We start from the raw sequence: 21,275 nt of genomic DNA, 5'->3' as shown, positions 1-21,275 counted from the left end.
AACCACCCATAGAAGTCAAGTAATTCTAGACTCAAAATTTATTGAAGAAACTAAAGTCTGTTTGCTTACAAAAGTTAGCATTTTCCATTAACCCAACATAATTTTACTATCACATTTTGTTGAAAACTAAAAAAGCAAAACTATACTAAGGAAAGGAATTGTCAGATAAACTGACCAATGTCTTCTTTTAATTTGGGTTTAATAATCAAAGGTGGTATATAGCACAGGCCAACTCAAATACCCAGTTTGCTCCAAGATCTAGTACAGTACATATATAGCCCATGTTGCTTTCTCTCCCATAAGTGGTCATGTTTCAAGTTTCCAAAATGTAATGTTTTATCAAGGTGTTAGTACATAACCCATCTTCGTAAACTTTGCCTATCTGCTACTTCTCATGCCACTTCAGCAGCACACCTGGCATATCCCAGATTTTTTCACCCAGGTAGCAAATGGTATCAAGTTTTAGGACTTAAAATGCTGACAAGCAACTGGTGCAAACGCCAATTCCTTATCTTATGGCTGTATTGATGAGCAATGTAAATGTTTTTTTTTCACTTTTTTCATTCACTGCTTAAACTGCCATGATTTTGGTTTGGAATGTCAAAATCTAAGGCTGAAAGCAGGTATGCTATTTTACTGCATTATATCATCCAGGCTTTTATAGCCTTGTAATTTCTGGTTTTATTATTTTTGGTTTTTCATAAAGAAGGTAAGTTAATGGGATTATTTTCTAAACCTGCAAATAAATTTGAAGTTTAGGTCTGTTTAGCGCTGTTCCTTGTAAGTATTGGCGTCAGAGTTACCAAACAGAATCATGTTACCTTTAATTATACTATCAAGCAATTGTTTAACTGGTAACATTTTTACTACACAAAATGTTCATTTTAAAAGGCTTGAAGTACAAAATACAGAAAGACGTGATTTCACACAGCATTACCCATTGAACGTTACATTTCTGAATTTTAAATGCTGCTAAAAATGATCAAAAACCTGCAATAGAAATTTATTTTCCCTCCTTCCCAATAGTTGTCAGAGAACATAGCCACAGCAAGTTGGTTATAACTGGAATGTACCACAACAAAGCTTTCTACTAGAACAGCTAAGGTTTTATTGACTGGGAATGTCTTCACAATTTGATAGTGTTTACTTAAAAGCCCCTTTCTAGCATAGCAGCTAAAATCTTAATCTTACGGATTTAAGTCAGAATACCATCACATATTTGCTAGTTTTCTATCAGGGATGAGCTGGATACAAACAAGTTCTTTCCAATTGTACTTAGTACTTTTGAAGCTTGTATGTCATGATTTTAGCCACCTCTAAGCTAAAAACAACAAAATCAAACCTCATAGTAGAGCCCAGTTCTTCAGAACTTTGAAAGTTAGCAGCAACACACTTGCAAAAGACACAAACCTTTTCTGAACAAATTAAATGCATAGCATTTTTACCAGCTTAATACTAATCAGAAGAGTTCTAAATCCTCATATATGGAAAATACAGAATGCTATCAAACCAGCAACACTTACAATAAATTCATCAGACCATCAAGTCACAACTACACCAGTAATAGCTCGAATTGCAAGGAATAAGTAACACTATTTGCTTAGCTTTCTTAAATATAGAATTTGAAGCTATTAAGGCTGCAAACCTATTATTTTTCAAGGGCCTTATGCTCACTGCATAGGATTGGACTGTGGAACCACAGCTCAGTTCTGAACATTGGCACAGGCATAAAATTAAGTTTTTTGTCACCTAAGCACTTTTTGTGTTGTAATACTTCCAGAAATTTTTAACACGCCACACAGGGCAAAAAAAATTAAACCTTCTCTATCAGTTTAAGTGCAAGAAGCCCAAGTTAATTACTTAAGAGTCCAAAATGTAACTATCAACCCCAAAAAACACAGAGACTTTGCATTAAACTTTGTTTTAATGGTCTCAAAATTTGTGACAGATTTTGGTCAAGTTGTTTCCATTTAAAAAAGGTTACTGATTTTAAAAACTAATAACTTAAACTGCCACGAAACAAATGGTCCACAAACATTCCTTTCCTTCTGAAGCTTTTACGATGCATTGTTATCATTAACCAGTCCTTTACTATTAAACTTAAATGGCCAATTGAGACGAACAGTTCTGAGACCATGCTTCCACCACTGATTATGACTGAGGTGGCAGATGTACAGAATTTTCATTTAGCCTTCTGAGCCTTCTGGGCAGACTTTGTGACTTTGCCAGCACCGCCTGCTTTCTTATCCACTGCCTTGATGACACCAACGGCCACAGTCTGTCTCATGTCACGCACAGCAAAACGACCTGAGAACGAAACATTCAGTTAACGTTTAAACAGATAACCACAATATTCATGCTATTGCAATCCAACTTTTATACAGCATTAAAAAAACGATGGTCAAAGCCACACCCATGTCATTCCCCTTGGTAATAACACTGTAACACAAAACAGCATTCTACTTGCTGTTTATAGCCAGAACAGTCTTCAAGTGTGTTTTGCTACCCTGGCCTCTAGTCAAGGGAAGCTGGTGACTAGCGACAAAACTATCCCTAACATAGCCAGTATTTACTGGTTACCTAAGCAAAGTGTCCCCCACACAGCAACTGTAACAAAAAATACCCCCCAGCCCCCCCAAAAGCTTTTAAAAATCCAGAGAATAGGAAGACTGAAGTTAGAGAACTGATGATACTCACCCAGAGGAGGATAGTCAGAGAAACTCTCGACACACATGGGTTTGCCTGGGATCATATCAACAATGGCAGCATCTCCAGACTTGAGGAATTTGGGGCCATCTTCCAACTTCTTACCAGAACGACGATCAATCTTCTCTTTCAGCTCAGCAAACTTGCAGGCAATGTGAGCAGTATGGCAATCCAGCACGGGAGCATAGCCAGCACTAATTTGGCCAGGGTGGTTCAGAATGATAACCTATTAAACAGTTTTAAAAGTTAGTCTATTTAGCACTGCTGCAAACCTGATCAAAGATTACCAAGAATGTCAATACTTTATTTCTGCTAAATACCTGTGCTGTAAACCCTGCAGCTTCCATTGGGGGGTCATTTTTGCTGTCACCAGCAACATTTCCTCGACGAACATCTTTAACAGATACGTTCTTGACATTGAAACCAACATTATCACCAGGCAAAGCTTCACTTAGAGCCTCATGATGCATCTCAACCGATTTTACTTCAGTTGTAACATTGACAGGGGCAAATGTTACCACCATGCCTGGTTTGAGAATACCAGTTTCCACACGGCCAACTGGAACAGTACCAATACCTGAAAAAAACAAAGCAATTTTAACTAAATGGGCAGCAAATTACTGGGCATAAGCCATCTGCAATAGGCAACACAGGGATGAGATACCACTATTAAAGAAACAGACATGTGCCCTGAGTTTTATGATTAAGTTCTTTGTTCATATTGCTTGCACTGGGAAGCAAAGGTTCACTGCATATTTTACTGCTGCTTGTCCTTAATATAAGTTTCTTTTAATTCATACCCCCAATTTTGTAGACATCCTGAAGAGGAAGACGCAGAGGTTTGTCAGTTGGACGAGTTGGTGGCAAGATAGAATCCAGAGCCTCCAGCAGTGTAGTGCCACTTGCATTGCCATCTTTGCGGGTCACTTTCCATCCTTTAAACCAGGGCATCTGCAAAGGAACACCACATATAGTACTTTCCTGAAACATCTATCCAGCAAAACATTGTAAATAAGTGAGAATTTAATCCAATACTTAGTTTGAGAATGTTTTATTAAATTCATTCTGTCCTCATTGCTTAGAGACCAACAGTTTACAACATCATACATTATAGTCATAAAATGACTAATCTCATCTATATAGGAAATGTGACTTACGTTAGAGCTGGGCTCCAACATGTTATCTCCATTCCAGCCAGAAATTGGTACAAAAGCCACTGTATCTGGGTTGTAGCCAATTTTCTTTATGTATGTGCTGACTTCTTTGACAATTTCCTCATATCTCTTCTGGCTGTATGGTGGTTCGGTAGAATCCATTTTGTTAACACCAACAATGAGCTGTTTTACACCCAGCGTGTAGGCCAGAAGGGCATGCTCACGGGTCTGCCCATTCTTAGAGATACCAGCTTCAAATTCACCAACACCAGCAGCAACAATCAGGACAGCACAGTCAGCCTGTAAAAAGTCAATTAAAACAAAACATAATTACAAATTAATCACTAACACAATATTTATGTTTCATTAAATGTATTAATTTACTGCCCCTCACGATGACATCTCATTGTGCTATACATGGGACAGTAGAATATCCCATCCCAAAAAGCCCTAAGGCTTGTTCTAAAATTTTGCTTGCTTACTTGAGAGGTACCAGTAATCATGTTTTTGATGAAGTCTCTGTGCCCAGGAGCATCAATGATGGTCACATAATATTTGCTGGTTTCAAATTTCCACAGTGAAATATCAATAGTGATACCACGTTCACGCTCGGCCTTCAGCTTGTCCAAAACCCAGGCATACTTGAAAGAGCCCTTGCCCATCTAGACATCAAGAACAAAGGAATCAATGTGCTGCATACAAAATATACTCAAATGATTAAGCCAGTCAGCAAACAGACTTTAAATATAACACACATCTATGTTGTGAAACGGAATACTACTTATATTTAGCAAAGAGGCACTTGGCACATATGGTGACAAATTCCACACCGGTTTCACTTGTCCAGCCCAGTGACACTTCAATCCATTACTTCCTAACATTGCAACTCCTGAATAGTCAGCCTGTCCAAGTTGTTTCATTTGCTCTCCTAGGCATTCTCCAATCTTATTGAAGGGGCAATTCCACTAACAAAATCCCCACAATTAACACAGGGATTTAAAGTGGTAATCCAGAGATCCCAAATCAAACAATTCAGAATAAAATGTTGACAAGACCTGAGCAGGACTGTACTGGAGGATATTCATAGGATCACATAAATTGGAAACAACTTGGCAGCACTTAATACAGACTTACATCAGTCAAGCTTGCTTATGCCAGAACAACAGCCCAGCGTATTGACTCTAGTTCAAACGGATTAGTATTGAAAATGGGATATTGTGAATGTCCCAATTAAGTTATAGGGATGGTGGTTTTAGAATCAATAAGGTGGTAACACTCAGGCTTACCTATTCAGAAACTGCTTTGTTCTGCAGCCAAGTGGTTAAAGGAGATCCAAATTGAGTAAAGATGACTGAGTGGAAAGACTAGAGCCTTAGGTGATGAGTTACCTAATCTTTGTGAGGTAAATGTTATCCCTCAACCTATCAATTACATTTAGGTGAAGGTTGGCCCCCTTCTTGGAGCCAGAAAGTGTGCTCACTCCAGCCCACATACAATCAATAGGTTCAACAATTGCCATACTCAACAGAGCTGTTTAAAAGAATTTTAAAATGTACTTGTTCAAAATATCCATTCACACATATCATGCTTACTTTGAGAACATGGTTGCTTTCTTTGGATCTTAAAGCATTTAATATCAATGAAAATTTGTCTGTGTTGGATATACCCAGTTTAACAGATAAGGCTTGGTATTCAATCCCCAAATACCTCTTCTATTCCACCATAACCTTTTATCCCAAATCAGGTGCTTTACTGGCTTTCTTCAACTGTCCATAGAACAGCCAAGTAAATGCTATCTACTTAATGCTCCAGTATTACCTGTAAATATAAGGGACACATTTACCATTAACCTAAGTACCTGTCAGAGTACTTTATTCATGTTCCAAAAAATGCATGTGAGGAACTGCAGTAGAAACCCTTTTCCAAATCATGCAATTCCCTTTTAACTTCAAAAAATAGCTCTCAAGGAAAGAATCAAACTATGATCCTGCTCTATCCTACCTGAAAAATTTAAAGTGGTAATCCAGAGATCCCAAACCAAACAATTCAGAATAAAATGTTGACAGCGTTGTAGAATAATCTCAAAACTACCTTTAAAAAGTAAGTTTTAACTACAAAACTTGATAATTCTTGTGATAAAATTCTCTTCGCTTCGTTGTGTAAACTGAACAAAAACATTTATGGAAATTAAGCACAACATATTTCAAGTAAAGAAACCAACCTCAGCGGCTTCCTTCTCAAATTTCTCAATGGTCCTCTTATCAATGCCACCACATTTGTAAATCAGATGACCAGTGGTGGTAGACTTGCCAGAGTCGACATGTCCAATGACAACAATGTTGATGTGGGTCTTTTCCTTTCCCATTTTAGATCTTTAGTGGATGGTTCTCTCGCACTTCAGATGAAACACCTTGGGATAGAAAAAAAGATTTAAAAGCACTTCAGTTATTAACTACAACAGCAGAGAGGAGAAGGTACAAGTTCTGTCTGGTCTCTGTGTGGGAAGGAACCCAACCAAATCTTATTCAGCTAAGCAGGTCCACTTTCCAGCGCCGCTTACCGTCGGTCCTCTGAAGGACACAGCCAGGCTGGGCGGAACTAGGCCCAGGCCTGCCTCGAGTACGGCAGCTCCACCCACCTCTAAGCCGGAGGGTGGGAGGAGGGGGAGGCGGCCGAGGAGGACCTCCACCTCGTGGACCCGAAGCCCCTTTCTTCGTCACTGCGCGGCCATCGCGGGCCCTGCGAGAGGCCGGCTGGGGCGGCTCCGGATCCTTTGTGTCGAGGCAGGGCGCGAGGGAGGCAGGCAGGCAGGCAGGGAGCACGCGCCGCCGCCGGGGGGGGGGGGTGAGCGACTCGTCGGCCCCGCCCGCGTCCTCCATTTTGTGACGGCAGCGGCAGCCGCGGCCATTTTTTTAACAGCGCGGAGCGGGGGGGGAGCGGGGGAAGAAGAGGAGAAAAAGTCTAAGAAAAGGCTGGAATTAACTTAGTTCGACGGGCGAGTTGGGAAGGGAAGGGCGGGGGCAGCCCGAGAACGCCTGGGAGGGCGGCAGAGAAGAGCTGGGCGGCGGCGGCGGAGGGTGGGAGCCTGGAGGACACACCTGCCACGACCGCAACCGCCGCCTCCCACTCCCGCCTCGTGTGTCGCCGCGACAAGGGCCGCTCTCTCCACTGGGGCGGGGAAGGGCGTCGAGGGCGGGCGAGCTCCCACTCGGCCACGGAGACGCCACGCTTCCCCGGGTGGGCGGAGGAGACATGGATGAAGTGCAGGCCGCATTCCTCACGCGCGCTCAGTCCCCCCCCCCCCGAAACGACACCGCCCTCGTGCCCCTCTGCGGCCTTCGAGGACGAGGCGCCTCTATTCTTCTCCTCCCCCCCCCCTCAGGCCCGCTTCCGCCCCGCCCCTTCCCTCGCGACGGCCTCGGCCCGGCCACGCGCGCATCCTACCTCTGAAGCGGCGGCAAACCCGTTGCGAAAAAGACCGAAGCGGCGAGCAACGTTCTTTATATAGCTTGAGCCGGGAGGGCGGTGGCCTCAGCATACGTCATCGCTCCCAGAGTTCCACGCGCCGCCTCCTGGCTCATCCGCCCTCCCCGCCAAGAGCGCTCCCCGGGGGACGAAGGGAAATAACCTTCCCCTTACAGAAGCGTGCTTTCCTTCCCCTGCGACGGAAGCAGTTGGAGCTCCAGGCCCTCCCCCTATCCGTTCCTGCTAAATGTGGAGAATTTGGAGACAGCCCCTATCTGCGTTGAAGGGGGAGGGGTAAACTGGACCGTCCCGGCTTCAGGGGCGCCTGCCCCTCCCCCCCTGTAAAGAGCCCTTTTCCTCCCCTCCGCCGGACTCTTTCGTGCTCACGCTTCGGCTGCCCCCGACCTGCTCCCCTAAATGCCTTTGCTTCTGACGTAAAGTTAGCTTTAGGACGCCTGCTGTTCTCCAGAAGAATGGGCGTACGCAGGAACTGGGATCCTAGTTAATGCCCTTCGGTGCTGGCTTAGCAAATACAGCTCATCATGTCTACCTTCCTTTCAAACATACTTCAGTCTATGCCACACATGCCCGTTCTTATCAGACCTACGCCATCCGCCCATTCACTAATTTCTTCTTTCAGTGAATCCCACGCTGTATAGAATTTCTCATTCCTCTTCAACCATCACCAGTAGCCCTTTCCCTACTTAGTAATCGGGCTACTTGCTAGAAAAGTAATGTAAGGAAAAAAGTTTGCCTTTGCCTTTAAAAGTACACATTGTAGTTCTCGCCCTGCTGCCATGATAGCTACAAACTTACATTCAGGAATAAGACATTTAAAGTGTTTTTTAATTTATGTTTTGAAACCTGAATGCAATACAAAATAGCAAAGTCAAAACTGGCATAAAAAGGCACTCTTGTCTTTTACTGTACTCAACTTGTACCATAATCTGTTTCCATGACTGATGCCAGTAAAATTATCTCCTAATAAAATAACTTTATGCACAATTTATAATCACAAGTTCTGATCCAAGTGCTATTTAGTGGTCATTTCATAAAAATGGGGACTAGGTTAATTAAAACCTAACTTCATTGATTTCAGCAAAATGTAAACACATTTAACCAGCTGGCTTAACAAAATTATCCTTTTACCCTCCCCTCAGCCTACACTCCCACACACTTGAGTAAGCCCATTTGAACTCAATCATGTACATTAGCGATCCCCAACCTGTGGGCTGTGGACCACATGTGGTCCTTCGACTAATTGGAGGTGGGCCCCAAAGGACACCTTCTCCCCCGGCCCTTTACTTCATTGATTTGTCATTGTCATGAGTTAAAATTTCCATGAAAATAAAATGTTCCTTATGTTCATTGTTGTGTCGTGTCTGTATCTTATTTTGAAGGGATGTTTAAACATTACCATAGCGATCAGAGAGCATTAGGGCAGTGGTTGAGAGTAGAGGAGTAAACTTCCCCCCCACACCGGGCCTCAGTAAAAGGCGTTGAGTGGTCCCCGGCGTTGAGTGGTCCCTGGTGATAAAAAGGTTGGGGACCACTGATGTACATTATTTATTATTATTTATTATTATTTATTATATTTATATACCATCCTCCCGGAGGGCTCAGAATGGTTTACAGAAAACAGGGAAGGATATAATTAAAACATGGTAACAGGTAACAGTAACAGCAGTAATATAACAATAATAACTTAACAAGATCATAACAATAATACCATAAAATAGAAATTGTGAGAGCCTCAGCTCAACTCTTACAGGACCCTGTGGGCAACCGATTAGTGTTGGTCGTAGAGGGGGAGAGCTTGAGGGCCAACTGGAAGCGGTGGTTTGGTCGACCTCAACCAAATACCTGGCGGAGGAGCTCCCTTTTGCAGGCCCTGTGGAACTGTTTAGGTTCTGTCAGGGCCCTGATCTCCTCTGGGAGCTCATTCCACCAGGTGTGGGCCAGAATGGAAAAAGCTCTGGCCCTGGTTGAGGTCAAGCAGGCTTCCTTGGGGCCAGGGACCACCAGGAGGTTGGAAGTAGTAGAGCACAAGGCTCCTTGAGGAGTGTAGGTGGAGAGGCAGTCCCTCAGGTATACTGGGCCCAGACCGCATATGGCCTTAAAGGTGATAACCAACACCTTAAGCCTGATCCGGATTTCACCCAGGAGCCAGTGCAGCTGCTGGTGGATGGGCCGGATGTGGGACCTCTGAGGTGTTGCTGTGAGGACCCTCACAGCCATGTTCTGGACTAGTTGCAGTTTCTGGATCAAGGATAAGGGTAGGCCGGCGTAGATACCTGAACTTGAAATTGAATGATTGCTTCAAAGTAAGCTAACCTTGCATCTGTGCAAGTTCTAAAGAGGCATGTTGGTAGTGATGGTTGTGTTCATTTGATCACTAAACTCTCAGCAAATCCAACAAAAATGACAGCATGCAAGTTGGAGCAGAAAGATGCTTCCTGGAGCAACTGCAATGGCAAAAAGTAAAAGTTTAAAAGTCAAACAATTTGTTTAGGGCAAGGAAATGTTAAATGTTCTTAGACTGAAGACAAATTAATTTTACAATCATTCAAATAGCATCTTTTTTATTAGGACGGGGAGGGGGAAGACACAGAAGATCTGCCTTGAGTGTTAAGTGTCCTTAGATTGCTTCCAACTCAAGGACTTCTTAGACATCCTATTAACAGCCTTGCTCAGGTCTTGAAAACAGAAGGCCATGGCTTCATTTATAGCATTTGTGTTGGGACTTCCTCTTTTCCGCTACCTTCTACTTTTCCTAGCATTATTGTCCTTCCCTGTAAGTCCTGTGGTCCAAAATACACTGGATTCAGTTAGTCATTTTAGCTTCTAGGTAAATTTAAGGATTGCATTGGCTGCAGTATGATTTTGTACTATTGAGATAATTCAATTACATGCTTCCCCTGATGCATTACAAATTAATAGATATATATAAACAAAACATTAAGCAAGTTGTTCCCTAAGGAAACCATACTGAAAGCAATCATAAATATTTCACAAGATAAAAGCTACAGACTGAAGCCTACTGAACTCAGTCAGATTTGCTTCCAAGTAAATATACTTAAGATTATGCTGTAAGTCACATTCAGCTAAACTGCTCAAATGCATTTCATCATTTTATTTTAAAGGTGACCTTTCGGTTTCTCAGATGAATGCTAATCATTACAAATATTTAGTGAAAGATATACACAGTAAGCATAGGCCTATAAGTTGATAAAATTAATAATTCCTTGTTCATACATTGCACTATTGAGGGTTACTTTTGGAGCTACAGGGATTTTTTAAATTGTTCCTCTTTATACAAAATGTGTGGAATTTTGATAACATGGAAGAAATTATTGAAAAACCTAACATTTAATACACAGGGTTGCTGTGTTTTTGCTATATTTCAATTATTCCTATTTAAATAAACTGGAGTGAAAGCCTGGCAACCATATTTATTAAAGTGTTGTGGTTATCACCAATTAATGTAATTAGGATTATCCTGATCTTGTTGATATTAATTTTTTTAAAGCTTAGGACCAAAAAAGTTAAGGGCAGTAAATTGCCCATTTGCCACAAACAGATATGGAGGGGGCAAGATCCTGTCCTTTTACTAGAGACCTAATGAGTTATTTACCAGCTGATGTTATTTACCTCAATGCCATGAAAAGCTTCAAGTGCTTATTTCTTACACATTAAATTGATATGAAAGGGACATGGCTTTTTAAAGTGCTTAAAAATAAAACCTATTTCAAGAACAGTGGATTTGCTCTCATACTTTCCTGAACTGAAGGGAGTAAAACCCTAAAGTACAGTCATTAAATACTAAAGTTCTAAGCAAACTATCTAGGAAATAATAACTAAGGACTGGAATCAGAGTTTGTGCTCTCCAAGCAACAGACCCTTGTACTAGCAGACTTTCACTAATGGAGAAGCCTTTCCATTGTAAGATGAACCAGATTCCACCAGTAGGAGAAAAAAAAATGGCTGTACCACACAAGTTCTTGTGGCACCTGAAAAATGAACATTATTGTGGAATGAATGTGGAGGAGATACAATTGCTTGCATCTATAATGACTTATCTCTGTTGTTCCAGAAGATGAGTCTCAGAACATTGTCAGTAATATAATACTAAAATGTTTTTACATTTAATACTGAAATGTTTTACAAGGAGGTAAATAAGATGATCTGGTAACATCCTAGTCAGCCTATATTAAACAACAGGATGTTTCTTCTCCAGGCAGTTGGCAACCTAGTATGTTTTCTGTTCCATTATTATGTAGTTAAACTTTTAGGAGAGGCAGAAGGAGAAGTGATTAGTTAAGAATCTTATTAACAAAGTATTATATACACATGACTCGGTGCTTGCACAGGGGATACCTTTACCTTTTATATACTATGGATATTAATCTAGGCGGGATAACACAAATGTTTCTCTAGCTATAAGAGAAAGCAAAGATTAGACAGAGACTCTCAATGCACATTCAGAAATAAGGGACAGCAAGAAGGAGAGAGTTCAGTCATTGCTCCATGCAAGTTTGATGATTAACAACAGTACAGAATACTGTTGCCAACATTTTACTGTTCCCGGTTTCTCTGCCTTGAAAAGTAGCCTGATATACAGTTGTCGGTGATAATATGTAGCTGTTGTTAAGGGGAGTGCTGATTGGTTTTTATTGGGGGTTTTATCTATTTTTATGTAACCCGCCACAAGTCTATGGAAAGTGGTGGGATAGAAATTCAAATACTAAAATAAATAAATAAAGTTCATGCCATTAAAAGCTTCAACAGCCAATTTCTGCAGAACAAATGCTAGCAATGGTCAGTGCCATGTCCCACCCCCAGTGAGCAACCTTAAGTACAGATTAGAACACTGCTTTCCCTTAGACCGTTTATGCACTGGGCACTTTACTGCCCCAGCTCTCATGCAGGAACACAAATAGGGGGCAGATGAGGTGCACTGGGCCAAATGCTCCCCCGTGTGGGTGCAGGAAGAGGTGGGGCCACCTGCCACGACTAAAACTCCAGCCTGCAACCCAGCATGAAACCTCCAGTGCATAAACGGTCTTACTGACAACCATAGGATGTTCCCCCTCGTTTTGTGCCAAAATTATAACCTCAGGATATTGCCAAATTGTAATTTTATTTATGTCTAGGTGAAGAATCTCAGATAAAGGATTACTCTTTTTTAAATTCAGTTGCAGATGGCCTTTGCTTTGTGTCACAGTCTTCATAAGAATTCTATGTTGTCTAGAGCAGTGGTTCTCAGCCTTCCTAATGCCTCAACCCTTTAATACAGTTCCTCATGTTGGGGTGACTCCCAACCATAAAATTATGCAAGTGTTCTTTCACAGAAATTAATTCCAAACTGCCCAATGATATGAAGATCCATTGTTCATGATTGTATATAAATCGTTCCCCCCCCCCAGGATTTCTAAATTCAGTTCTGCCTCTTGTCCCACTATGCCAATCTTGCTCTTTTCTGCCGCTCCAGACAGATGAATGCTCTATCTCGATCTACCCGCAAGGCTGTTGTGTGGATGGCGCCCCCCCCGGCCAAGCTGCTTGCCCTGCCGCAACCCCTGTGAAAGGGTCATTTGACCCCCAAAGGGGTCCCGATCCCCAGGCTGAGAACCACTGGTCTAGAGTTAATGTATCTCTTACACCCCTCCTAATGTCTATCCAGAAACAAGCTTTGAATTGATTATGAATTACTTCCAAGTAATTCATAGGATTGTGTTGTTTAATCACTTTTACTAATCTGTGAGACTCTCTGTTAAAATATATTTAACTGTAATGGTGCAGATGCATTTGTATCTGCCCCCCACCCAAACATCTGGTGGTTGCTAGTTCTTTGTTGTTATGAGAGATACTTACACTTGTAAAAAAAAAATAGTGAAGCACAGTGCCTCACAAAATGCGGCCACAAACAACAGCTGAAAGAAAAGGCATTTTAATCTAGAAGTAGATCAGAGGTGATAACACTATAACTGCACAGTACAAGTATGGGCTTGCATGATGTTGCAGATAGGTATTTCTGGCAGGTATTTTTTGGAATACTGTCCCAAATACCTCACAATGATATTTAATGGTAATCCCATGCAATAACAAGTATTTTATCCAGCCCCCCCCCATAAAAATGAACCAGCAGGGGGAGAGAAAAAAAGGTAACCATATATAGATTAATTGTAAACCCAAGAAGACCAACATCAAAACAGATTAGAATCCTCAGATAGTGAGAAAATCCCAAACAGATTCAATTAGCATATTCAAACATAAATTAAACAAACAATAATTGTCAGGTGCTAGCATACATTAGTGTATCACTTTTTCAATTATAAAATCCTCAAAGTGACTTACATTCAAAAATACAATTTGTACTTCTTTCCTCTTTTCCAATACATTCTCTCCCCTAGGTGAGTTTGGACTGGCAGTAGCTGGATGAGGCATACTTCTAACACCTTCATTTTACGACTAGAGATACTGAAATATCTGATAACTCCTGCTCTATCTCAGATGTTCTTTCTCGTAAAGCAAAAGTCAGGCAGATGTCCCAGGGAGAAAGTTCCAGAGCTTCAGAGAACATAAGAAGAGCACTGCTGGATCAGACCTTTGGTTTATGTAGTCTAGCATTCTGTCTCACGCAGTGGCCAATTGGTGCCCTGGAAGACTAGCTACAGGCCTGCTTGGGCTTGGATCTTGAAAAGGGTGGGGTTTGGGGAGGGGAAGGACTTCAATGGGGTATAATACCATAAAGTCCACCTTCTAAAGTGCCCCTCCTTTTTGGTTTTGTCCAGAGCAGAGTCACTCATACTAATCTCAGTGAATAGGCAAGTTCATATGGGAGAAGGCATTCTGTCAGAAACCTGCCAAAGGTGTGAGGACAGGAATATTTTGGGACATTCCATGATTATTAACCCCTGAGCTGCCATAGACACAGGAGCCTCAGCATGGATATTTAACTCCTCCAGAATCAAAAACACAGAGATTACCTCAATGCCATGAAAAGCTTCAAGAGCTCATTTTTACCAATGTCAAAGCCAAAACCTACCTTGAGAAACTCTGGTAGGTAAATTGTTGGGTAGCAGGTTGATACTCCAAAAGAATTTCAAATCTCTCACAGGTGCCCTATGCCAGTTGCATGTAAAACATGAATTCTGAACAATGTCTGGGGGTGGGGGGGGACCTCTGTAGACAATATGACAACTCCCCTTCACTGACTGAGCCTATGATAGTGCTGCACCAAGTTTACAAGAAAACACAATTTATATCATTTTCCTTATCCTCCCAGGCCACCTCCCATGCTTGTTGCTTTGTCATGGGCCACCTTGATAATACCAGCACTTGCAGGTTGATGGCACATTGACATTAATGAGTAGATGCTCTGGCTGAGAGAGGCATGAAAGAGAAGAAAGCGAACAAGTGTCTCTTTTCCTTACCTTGTCTCATGTTCTCCCACTGCCAATTCTCCCTCTGCTTGTCAAATACACCAACAGTGTTGTTTCATCTCGGTCCTGAACATAAAACACTAGCCCATTCTCAAATTCAAAACAGCTAAACAAACATGCCACTGTGTTTACTTCTAGCAGCTCTTATTTGGTGATCACCTCCTTGTGAGGGGATTGCAGTTGGGAAAAGAGGTAGCATCTATGTGATCACCCCCCATACACACACACACATTTATCCAAATTCCTTTCCACATGAGAGAATATAGAATCATAGAATCATAGAGTTGGAAGGGGCCATACAGGCCATCTAGTCCAACCCCCTGCTCAACGCAGGATTAGCCCTAAGCATCCTAATGCATCCAAGAAAAGTGTGTATCCAACCTTTGCTTGAAGACTTCCAGTGAGGGGGAGCTCACCACCTCCTTAGGCAGCCTATTCCACTGCTGAACTACTCTGACTGTGAAAAACTTTTTCCTGATATCTAGCCTATATCGTTGTACTTGAAGTTTAAACCCATTACTGCGTGTCCTCTCCTCTGCAGCCAGCAGAAACAGCATCCTGCCCTCCTCCAAGTGACAACCTTTCAAATACTTAAAGAGGGCTATCATGTCCCCTCTCAACCTCCTTTTCTCCAGGCTGAACATTCCCAAGTCCCTCAACCTATCTTCATAGGGCTTGGTCCCTTGGCCCCAGATCATCCTCGTCGCTCTCCTCTGTACCCTTTCAATTTTATCGACGTCCTTCTTGAAGTGAGGCCTCCAGAACTGCACACAGTACTCCAGGTGTGGTCTGACCAGTGCCGTATACAATGGGACTATGACATCTTGTGATTTTGATGTGATGCCCCTGTTGATACAGCCCAAAATGGCATTTGCCTTTTTTACCGCTGCATCACACTGCCTGCTCATGTTTAGTTTACAATCCACAAGTACCCCAAGGTCTCGTTCACACACAGTGCTACCTACAAGCGTATCCCCCATCCAGTAGGCATGCTTTTCATTTTTCTGACCCAGATGCAGAACTTTACACTTATCTTTATTAAATTGCATCTTGTTCTCATTTGCCCATTTTTCCATTGTGTTCAGATCTCGTTGAACTCTGTCTCTATCTTCCGGAGTATTTACCAGTCCTCCCAATTTGGTGTCATCTGCAAACTTGATGAATAGTCCCTCCACCCCCTCATCTAGATCATTAATAAATATGTTAAAAAGTACTGGGCCGAGCCCCGAGCCCTGAGGTACCCCGCTACTCACTTCTCTCCAGTCTGATGAAACACCATTGACAACAACTCTTTGAGTGCGGTTCTCTAACCAATTCCCTATCCACCTAACTATCTGAAAATCCAGATTGCAGTCCTTCAACTTATCCATCAGAACATCATGGGGAACCTTGTCAAAAGCTTTACTAAAATCCAAGTAAATGACATCAACCGAATTTCCCCGATCCAGTAAACCTGTTACTTGGTCAAAAAGGAAACTAGGTTGGTCTGGCAGGACCTGTTGGAGACAAATCCATGCTGACTTCCTTGGATCACCAAATTGTCCTCCAGATGTTTGCAGATCGCTCCCTTTAATATCTGCTCCATTATCTTCCCCACAACAGAGGTCTGACTCACTGGTCTGTAGTTTCCTGGGTCATCCTTCCTCCCTTTTTTGAAGATCGGAATAACGTTTGCTCTTTTCCAGTCCTCCGGGACATCTCCAGTCCTTAAAGAGGTTCCGAAGATGATGGACAAGGGCTGTGCAAGTTCTCTGGAAAGTTGAGTACTCTCGGGTGCATTTCATCCGGACCAGCGGATTTGAACTCATCCAGTGCAGCTAAATGCCTCTCGACAACCTCTCTATCCATGTTAACCTGCCACCCAGACACTATCCTTTGGCTATGGCCATCTCTAAATGTGCCTAAACACTTTGACCTGTGGGAAAAAACAGATGTAAAATAGGCACTAAGCCTTTCTGCTTTCTCTGCATCTTTCGTTAGAGTTTGTCCATCCGCACCCAACAGTGGGCCTATTGCCTCCTTTATTTTACGTTTGCTCCTCACATAACTGAAAAATCTTTTCTTGTTACAATGGGCTTCCCTGGCCAATCTTAGCTCAGCTTTGGCCTTTCTGATGATTGATCTACAGTGCCTAGTAACCTGTAGGTACTCTTCTTTAGAGCTCTGTCCTTCCCTCCATTTCCTGAACATTTTCCTTTTCTTTCTTAGTTCCTCTTGAAGTTCTCTGTTCATCCAAATAGGCTTCTTAGAGCTCCTGCAGTGTTTTCGTCTTTCTGGGATAGTCATTGATTGAGCATGCAATAGCTCTTGTTTGAGTAGCGCCCACCCTTCACATGCTCCCTTCCCTTCCAGCATTCTCGTCCATGGTATGACACTCATCATGTCTCTGAGTTTATTAAAGTTTGCCCTACGAAAATCCAACATCCGCGTCTGGCTACAAGCTTCCTTGGCTCCCCACCTCAAAAGGAATTCTACGAGGACATGGTCACTTCCCCCTAGGGTCCCCACCTCCTTCACCTCATCCACCAACTCTTGCCTGTTGGTCAGTATTAAGTCCAGTATGGCTGAACCTCTTGTGGGTTCATCTACCATTTGATAAATGAAATTGTCAGCCAGGCAGGTCAGAAAGTTGTATGACTGAGGACGCTTGGCAGAGTTTGTTTCCCAGCACACATCTGGGAAATTGAAGTCACCCATGATGACAAGGTCCTGCCGCTTGGATATTTTCTCAAGCTGCTCACAAAGTGCAGCATCCACATCCTCTCGTTGGTCAGGCGGTCGGTAGCAGACACCAACCACCACACTGTTTTCCCCTCGCTTATTTTCACCCAGATGCTTTCCACTGTAGATATGCTCTCCTTCACTAGAATTTCCTGACAGGTAAGCCCGTTCCTCACATACAGTGCCACTCCTCCACCTCTTCGATCTATTCTGTTTTTTCTGAACAGTTCATATCCATCCACCATTACATTCCAGTCATGAGAATCATTCCACCAAGTTTCTGTGATGCCTACTAGATCATACCTTTCCATCAGCATGAGAAGTTCCAGCTCTTATGCGAGGGTTTTTTTTTTTGCCATCATGGGTACAGAGTTGAAGTAATTTAAATTTATTTGGAAGAAAGTAGCACCTCTCATCTTCTACTTAGAGACCCAAGAGAGAGACTTTATCCCTGCTTCCTACCTATTGGCTTGTACTGCCGTACTTTACCCCCTCTCTGGAAAATTAAGATATAGATATATTTTACACATGTACATACATATACATTGGCCTAATTGTTCACAACTTGTGGCTTGAATTCAAGATTTACCACCTCAGATCTTGGAAGTTAATCAAGATCAGCCTTGGTTAGTATTTGAATTAGAGACCACTAAGGAAATCCAGTGTTGCTATGTAGAGGCAGGCAATGGGGAACTACCTCTAATGGAGATCACCCCAGGTCAGCTGTGACTTGAAGACCAAAAAAACCATGAAACAAAAGACCTCAGTTTATGTAAGGACAAAGTAAGTATTAAAGTGCCTCTGCATGCCTATATAATTATCAGCTATTTCAGTTAATGGTTTTTGTTAGACTTTGAAAGGTTAAAAACCTAATCTCAAAGGTCGTTACAGGAGACTTTGATTCTCTTGGTACAGACGCTATTGTCAGTTCCCTTTCAGAGAATGCACAATAAAAGATGACATGCAAAATACAGTATTCTGCCAAGCTGCCATGTCAGCTATGAAAACTCTAGAAGATGGCACAATGCCACTTTTCCTCTCTCTGGTAGGGTTAGTGTGACTTTAACAGTTGAAGAAATCAATAGCTGCAGCTTTCCCAATCACCCTGCTGAGAAAAGCTGTATTTGTTGAATTTCAGTTTCTAGTGCAGTAGAATTTCTGCCAGGAAGCCCTATGCTATGGTGGCAGAGCAGATAGAACGCAAACCTTTTATTTAACATGTGTTCTCATCAAAGATTCAGGAAGATTTTTTTACATTTACCTTTTTCATCCTGCCTTTCCAAAATGTTCCATGACCAAATTTAAAAGCACAACTAAAAAGCTGACACACAGCAATCCAGCAAAATCTAGTTTTCTCCCACCTATTTTCCAAGATTCTCTGAGACCTTTTTTACAACAGGAATTGCCCGCTGCATTGCTTGTCTGGTCACGGGGCTAATTTCTGCTTCAGGACGATGTTGGTGTTGGCCCAGGGTGGTCCCAGGCCTGGTGCGCTGCGGGCCATCATTTGCCCTGTGGCAAGGGAACACAGATCTACTTTCCTTTGCTGCGGAGCAAATGGCCTACGTCATGCCAGCCCTGGGACTGCCTCAGACTGGCACCAACGTTGTCCAGAAGTGGAAATTAGCCCCACAACCAGACAAGTGCTGTGCCAGGCAGGATTCCTGGTGTGGAAAAGGTCTCAGTGGCATATGTGGTCTCTCCCTACTTTATCCTCACAACAGCCCTGTGAAGTAGGTTAATTGGAGGATATATAACTGTCTTAAGGTAACATTGTGACTTGTATAACAGCAGGGATCAGAACTTTATTCTCCTCACCATTCTAACCACTGAACAACAATGGCTGTAACATTGAGGAAGAGTGCTTGCACTCAAAAGCTCATGCCTTGAATAAATCTTTGTTGGTCTTAAAGGTGCCTCTGGAAACTGATTTAGTTTTATTGTACATCCAGACTATTACATGATGGTACATACTAAGAGCAAGACATAAAACAGCTTTTCTCAACTTCTGATGGAACTTAATATGACCACCTAAAGGTCAGAAGACCAGATTTCTAAATAGGGAAGGAAAATGAAGTAAATAGCTCCATAATCCTAGGGAACCCACCAAGAAGATCCTGCTCTTTGGTAGAAACATAGAATAATAGAATCAAGGAGTTGGAAGGGGCCATACAGGCCATCTAGTCCAACCCCCTGCTCAATTCAGGATCAGCCCTAAGCATCCTAAAGCATCCAAGAAAAGTATGTATCCAACCTTTGCTTGAAGACTGCCAGTGAGGGGGAGCTCACCACCTCCTTAGGCAGCCTATTCCACTGCTGAACTACTCTGACTGTGAAATTTTTTTTTCCTGATATCTAGCCTATATCGTTATACTTGTAGTTTAAACCCATTACTGCGCGTCCTTTCCTCTGCAGCCAACGGAAACAGCATCTTGCCCTCCTCCAAGTGACAACTTTTCAAATACTTTCAAAGAGGGCTATCATGTCTCCTCTCAACCTCCTTTTCTCCAGGCTGGAGAAAACATCTTTACAAGTTGTGCATATCATCACAGTTGCTAGCCTTTGTTTCTGGGTAATTCTTCCTAGGTAATCACCTGGAATAAATTTGCACAATTGTATTCTGCCAATATGATAGTGATGAAAAAAATATTTGCCTCCATCTCTGCTCCCTTTTGGGGTTTTACTTTCTGTTGTTGACATGCTAAAAGGATCATGCTTTGGAAGACTGGGGATCTACCTAAAACTTAATTTAAATGTGATACTGGTGGGCAAGAAGAACTTACCTGAGTTATATGTCAGCAATCCAGCATCATGTTCAAACCAGCTGTCCTTCATGCAAGCTATAAGTGGAATGCCAGCCTGAGCCGTAGATGTCTGGCATGCTAAAACTGCATGTGTAACAGATGGGGCTTTTTGAGAATGACCGCTAGTGTAGCACCATAATGTTTGGAGATACTTAGGGAAGAAATATTTTTTCCCATCCAGGCTCTCTTGTGACTCATCAGTAAGCCTGCTTCCCTAAAATTAATTCCTTAAAAGCCATTTTTTTCTTAATGCTTACTATTTGATAAAATATGCAAGACGGGTTGGATTCTGGGATCTGTTTGTCCAGTGGTCTTTCCCCTACTTACCTTCATTATCAGTCCATTCCAATCTGGGGAAAATTGATCCCTGAGATCATAAATGCTGTGTGAAGTGATAGCCATGTGGGCCAGAGGGCTGCAGTAGGACACAGTGGGGGGAAAACACTCTCTTCCTGTCACTGATAGAAGAAAGGTATTGCAAAGAGGAGTAAAGCACCAAGCTGCTTAAAATAATAGTTTTAAGAGAAACAAACTTTGCATAGAAAGAGACTTAAATGTCTGTTCTGTTGTGCATTCACTCAGTCTGTTGTAGAGGCAAACAGGAAGGAGATATGCTCATTGGAGCAGGAAATCAGGCCGGTCTTGGCTATACAAGTCAGGTAATGTGGCGAACAGTTAAGCATCTTGATGCAGTCTCCAAACAAGGCTTTCTCAACCAGGATTTGGAAATGGAAGTCACTTGAATATTGGGTTCCTGACTGTGCATCACCTCAGACTCACTTGCATGGCATAACAGAGTATAGGTGCTACTCAGTACTTACAATACATCCCATTCCTTGCAATCATACCCTTAAATCTTTAGGATTCTCAGGGCTTTGTAAAAGCATTAAGAACAACAATGTACACCTACATAAACTGTCACAGGACACTTACAATGTTTTCATAGAATGTCTTCAGCTCCCCTCTCCTGCACCCCAGTT

General features: G+C 42.3%; 1 protein-coding gene across 1 annotated transcript; it reads right to left on the bottom strand.

Moving 5' to 3' along the window:
• Positions 1-1,905: 1,905 nt before the first annotated feature.
• EEF1A1 (eukaryotic translation elongation factor 1 alpha 1) lies at positions 1,906-7,524 on the bottom strand. The gene is made up of 8 exons (XM_077306695.1): positions 7,305-7,524; positions 6,082-6,270; positions 4,343-4,522; positions 3,864-4,160; positions 3,507-3,657; positions 3,027-3,283; positions 2,698-2,932; positions 1,906-2,307 (listed from the first exon to the last, which is right to left on the bottom strand). The coding sequence occupies exons 2-8, from the start codon at positions 6,223-6,225 to the stop codon at positions 2,183-2,185; spliced, it is 1,389 nt and encodes a 462-aa protein (XP_077162810.1). The 5' UTR covers positions 6,226-6,270; positions 7,305-7,524; the 3' UTR covers positions 1,906-2,182.
• Positions 7,525-21,275: the final 13,751 nt, after the last annotated feature.

The sequence above is a fragment of the Paroedura picta genome, chromosome 1, assembly GCF_049243985.1.
Source record: "Paroedura picta isolate Pp20150507F chromosome 1, Ppicta_v3.0, whole genome shotgun sequence".
NCBI lineage: Eukaryota > Metazoa > Chordata > Lepidosauria > Squamata > Gekkonidae > Paroedura > Paroedura picta.
The sequence above is the reverse complement of the archived record's forward strand: the minus strand, read 5'-3'. Positions and strand labels throughout refer to the sequence as shown.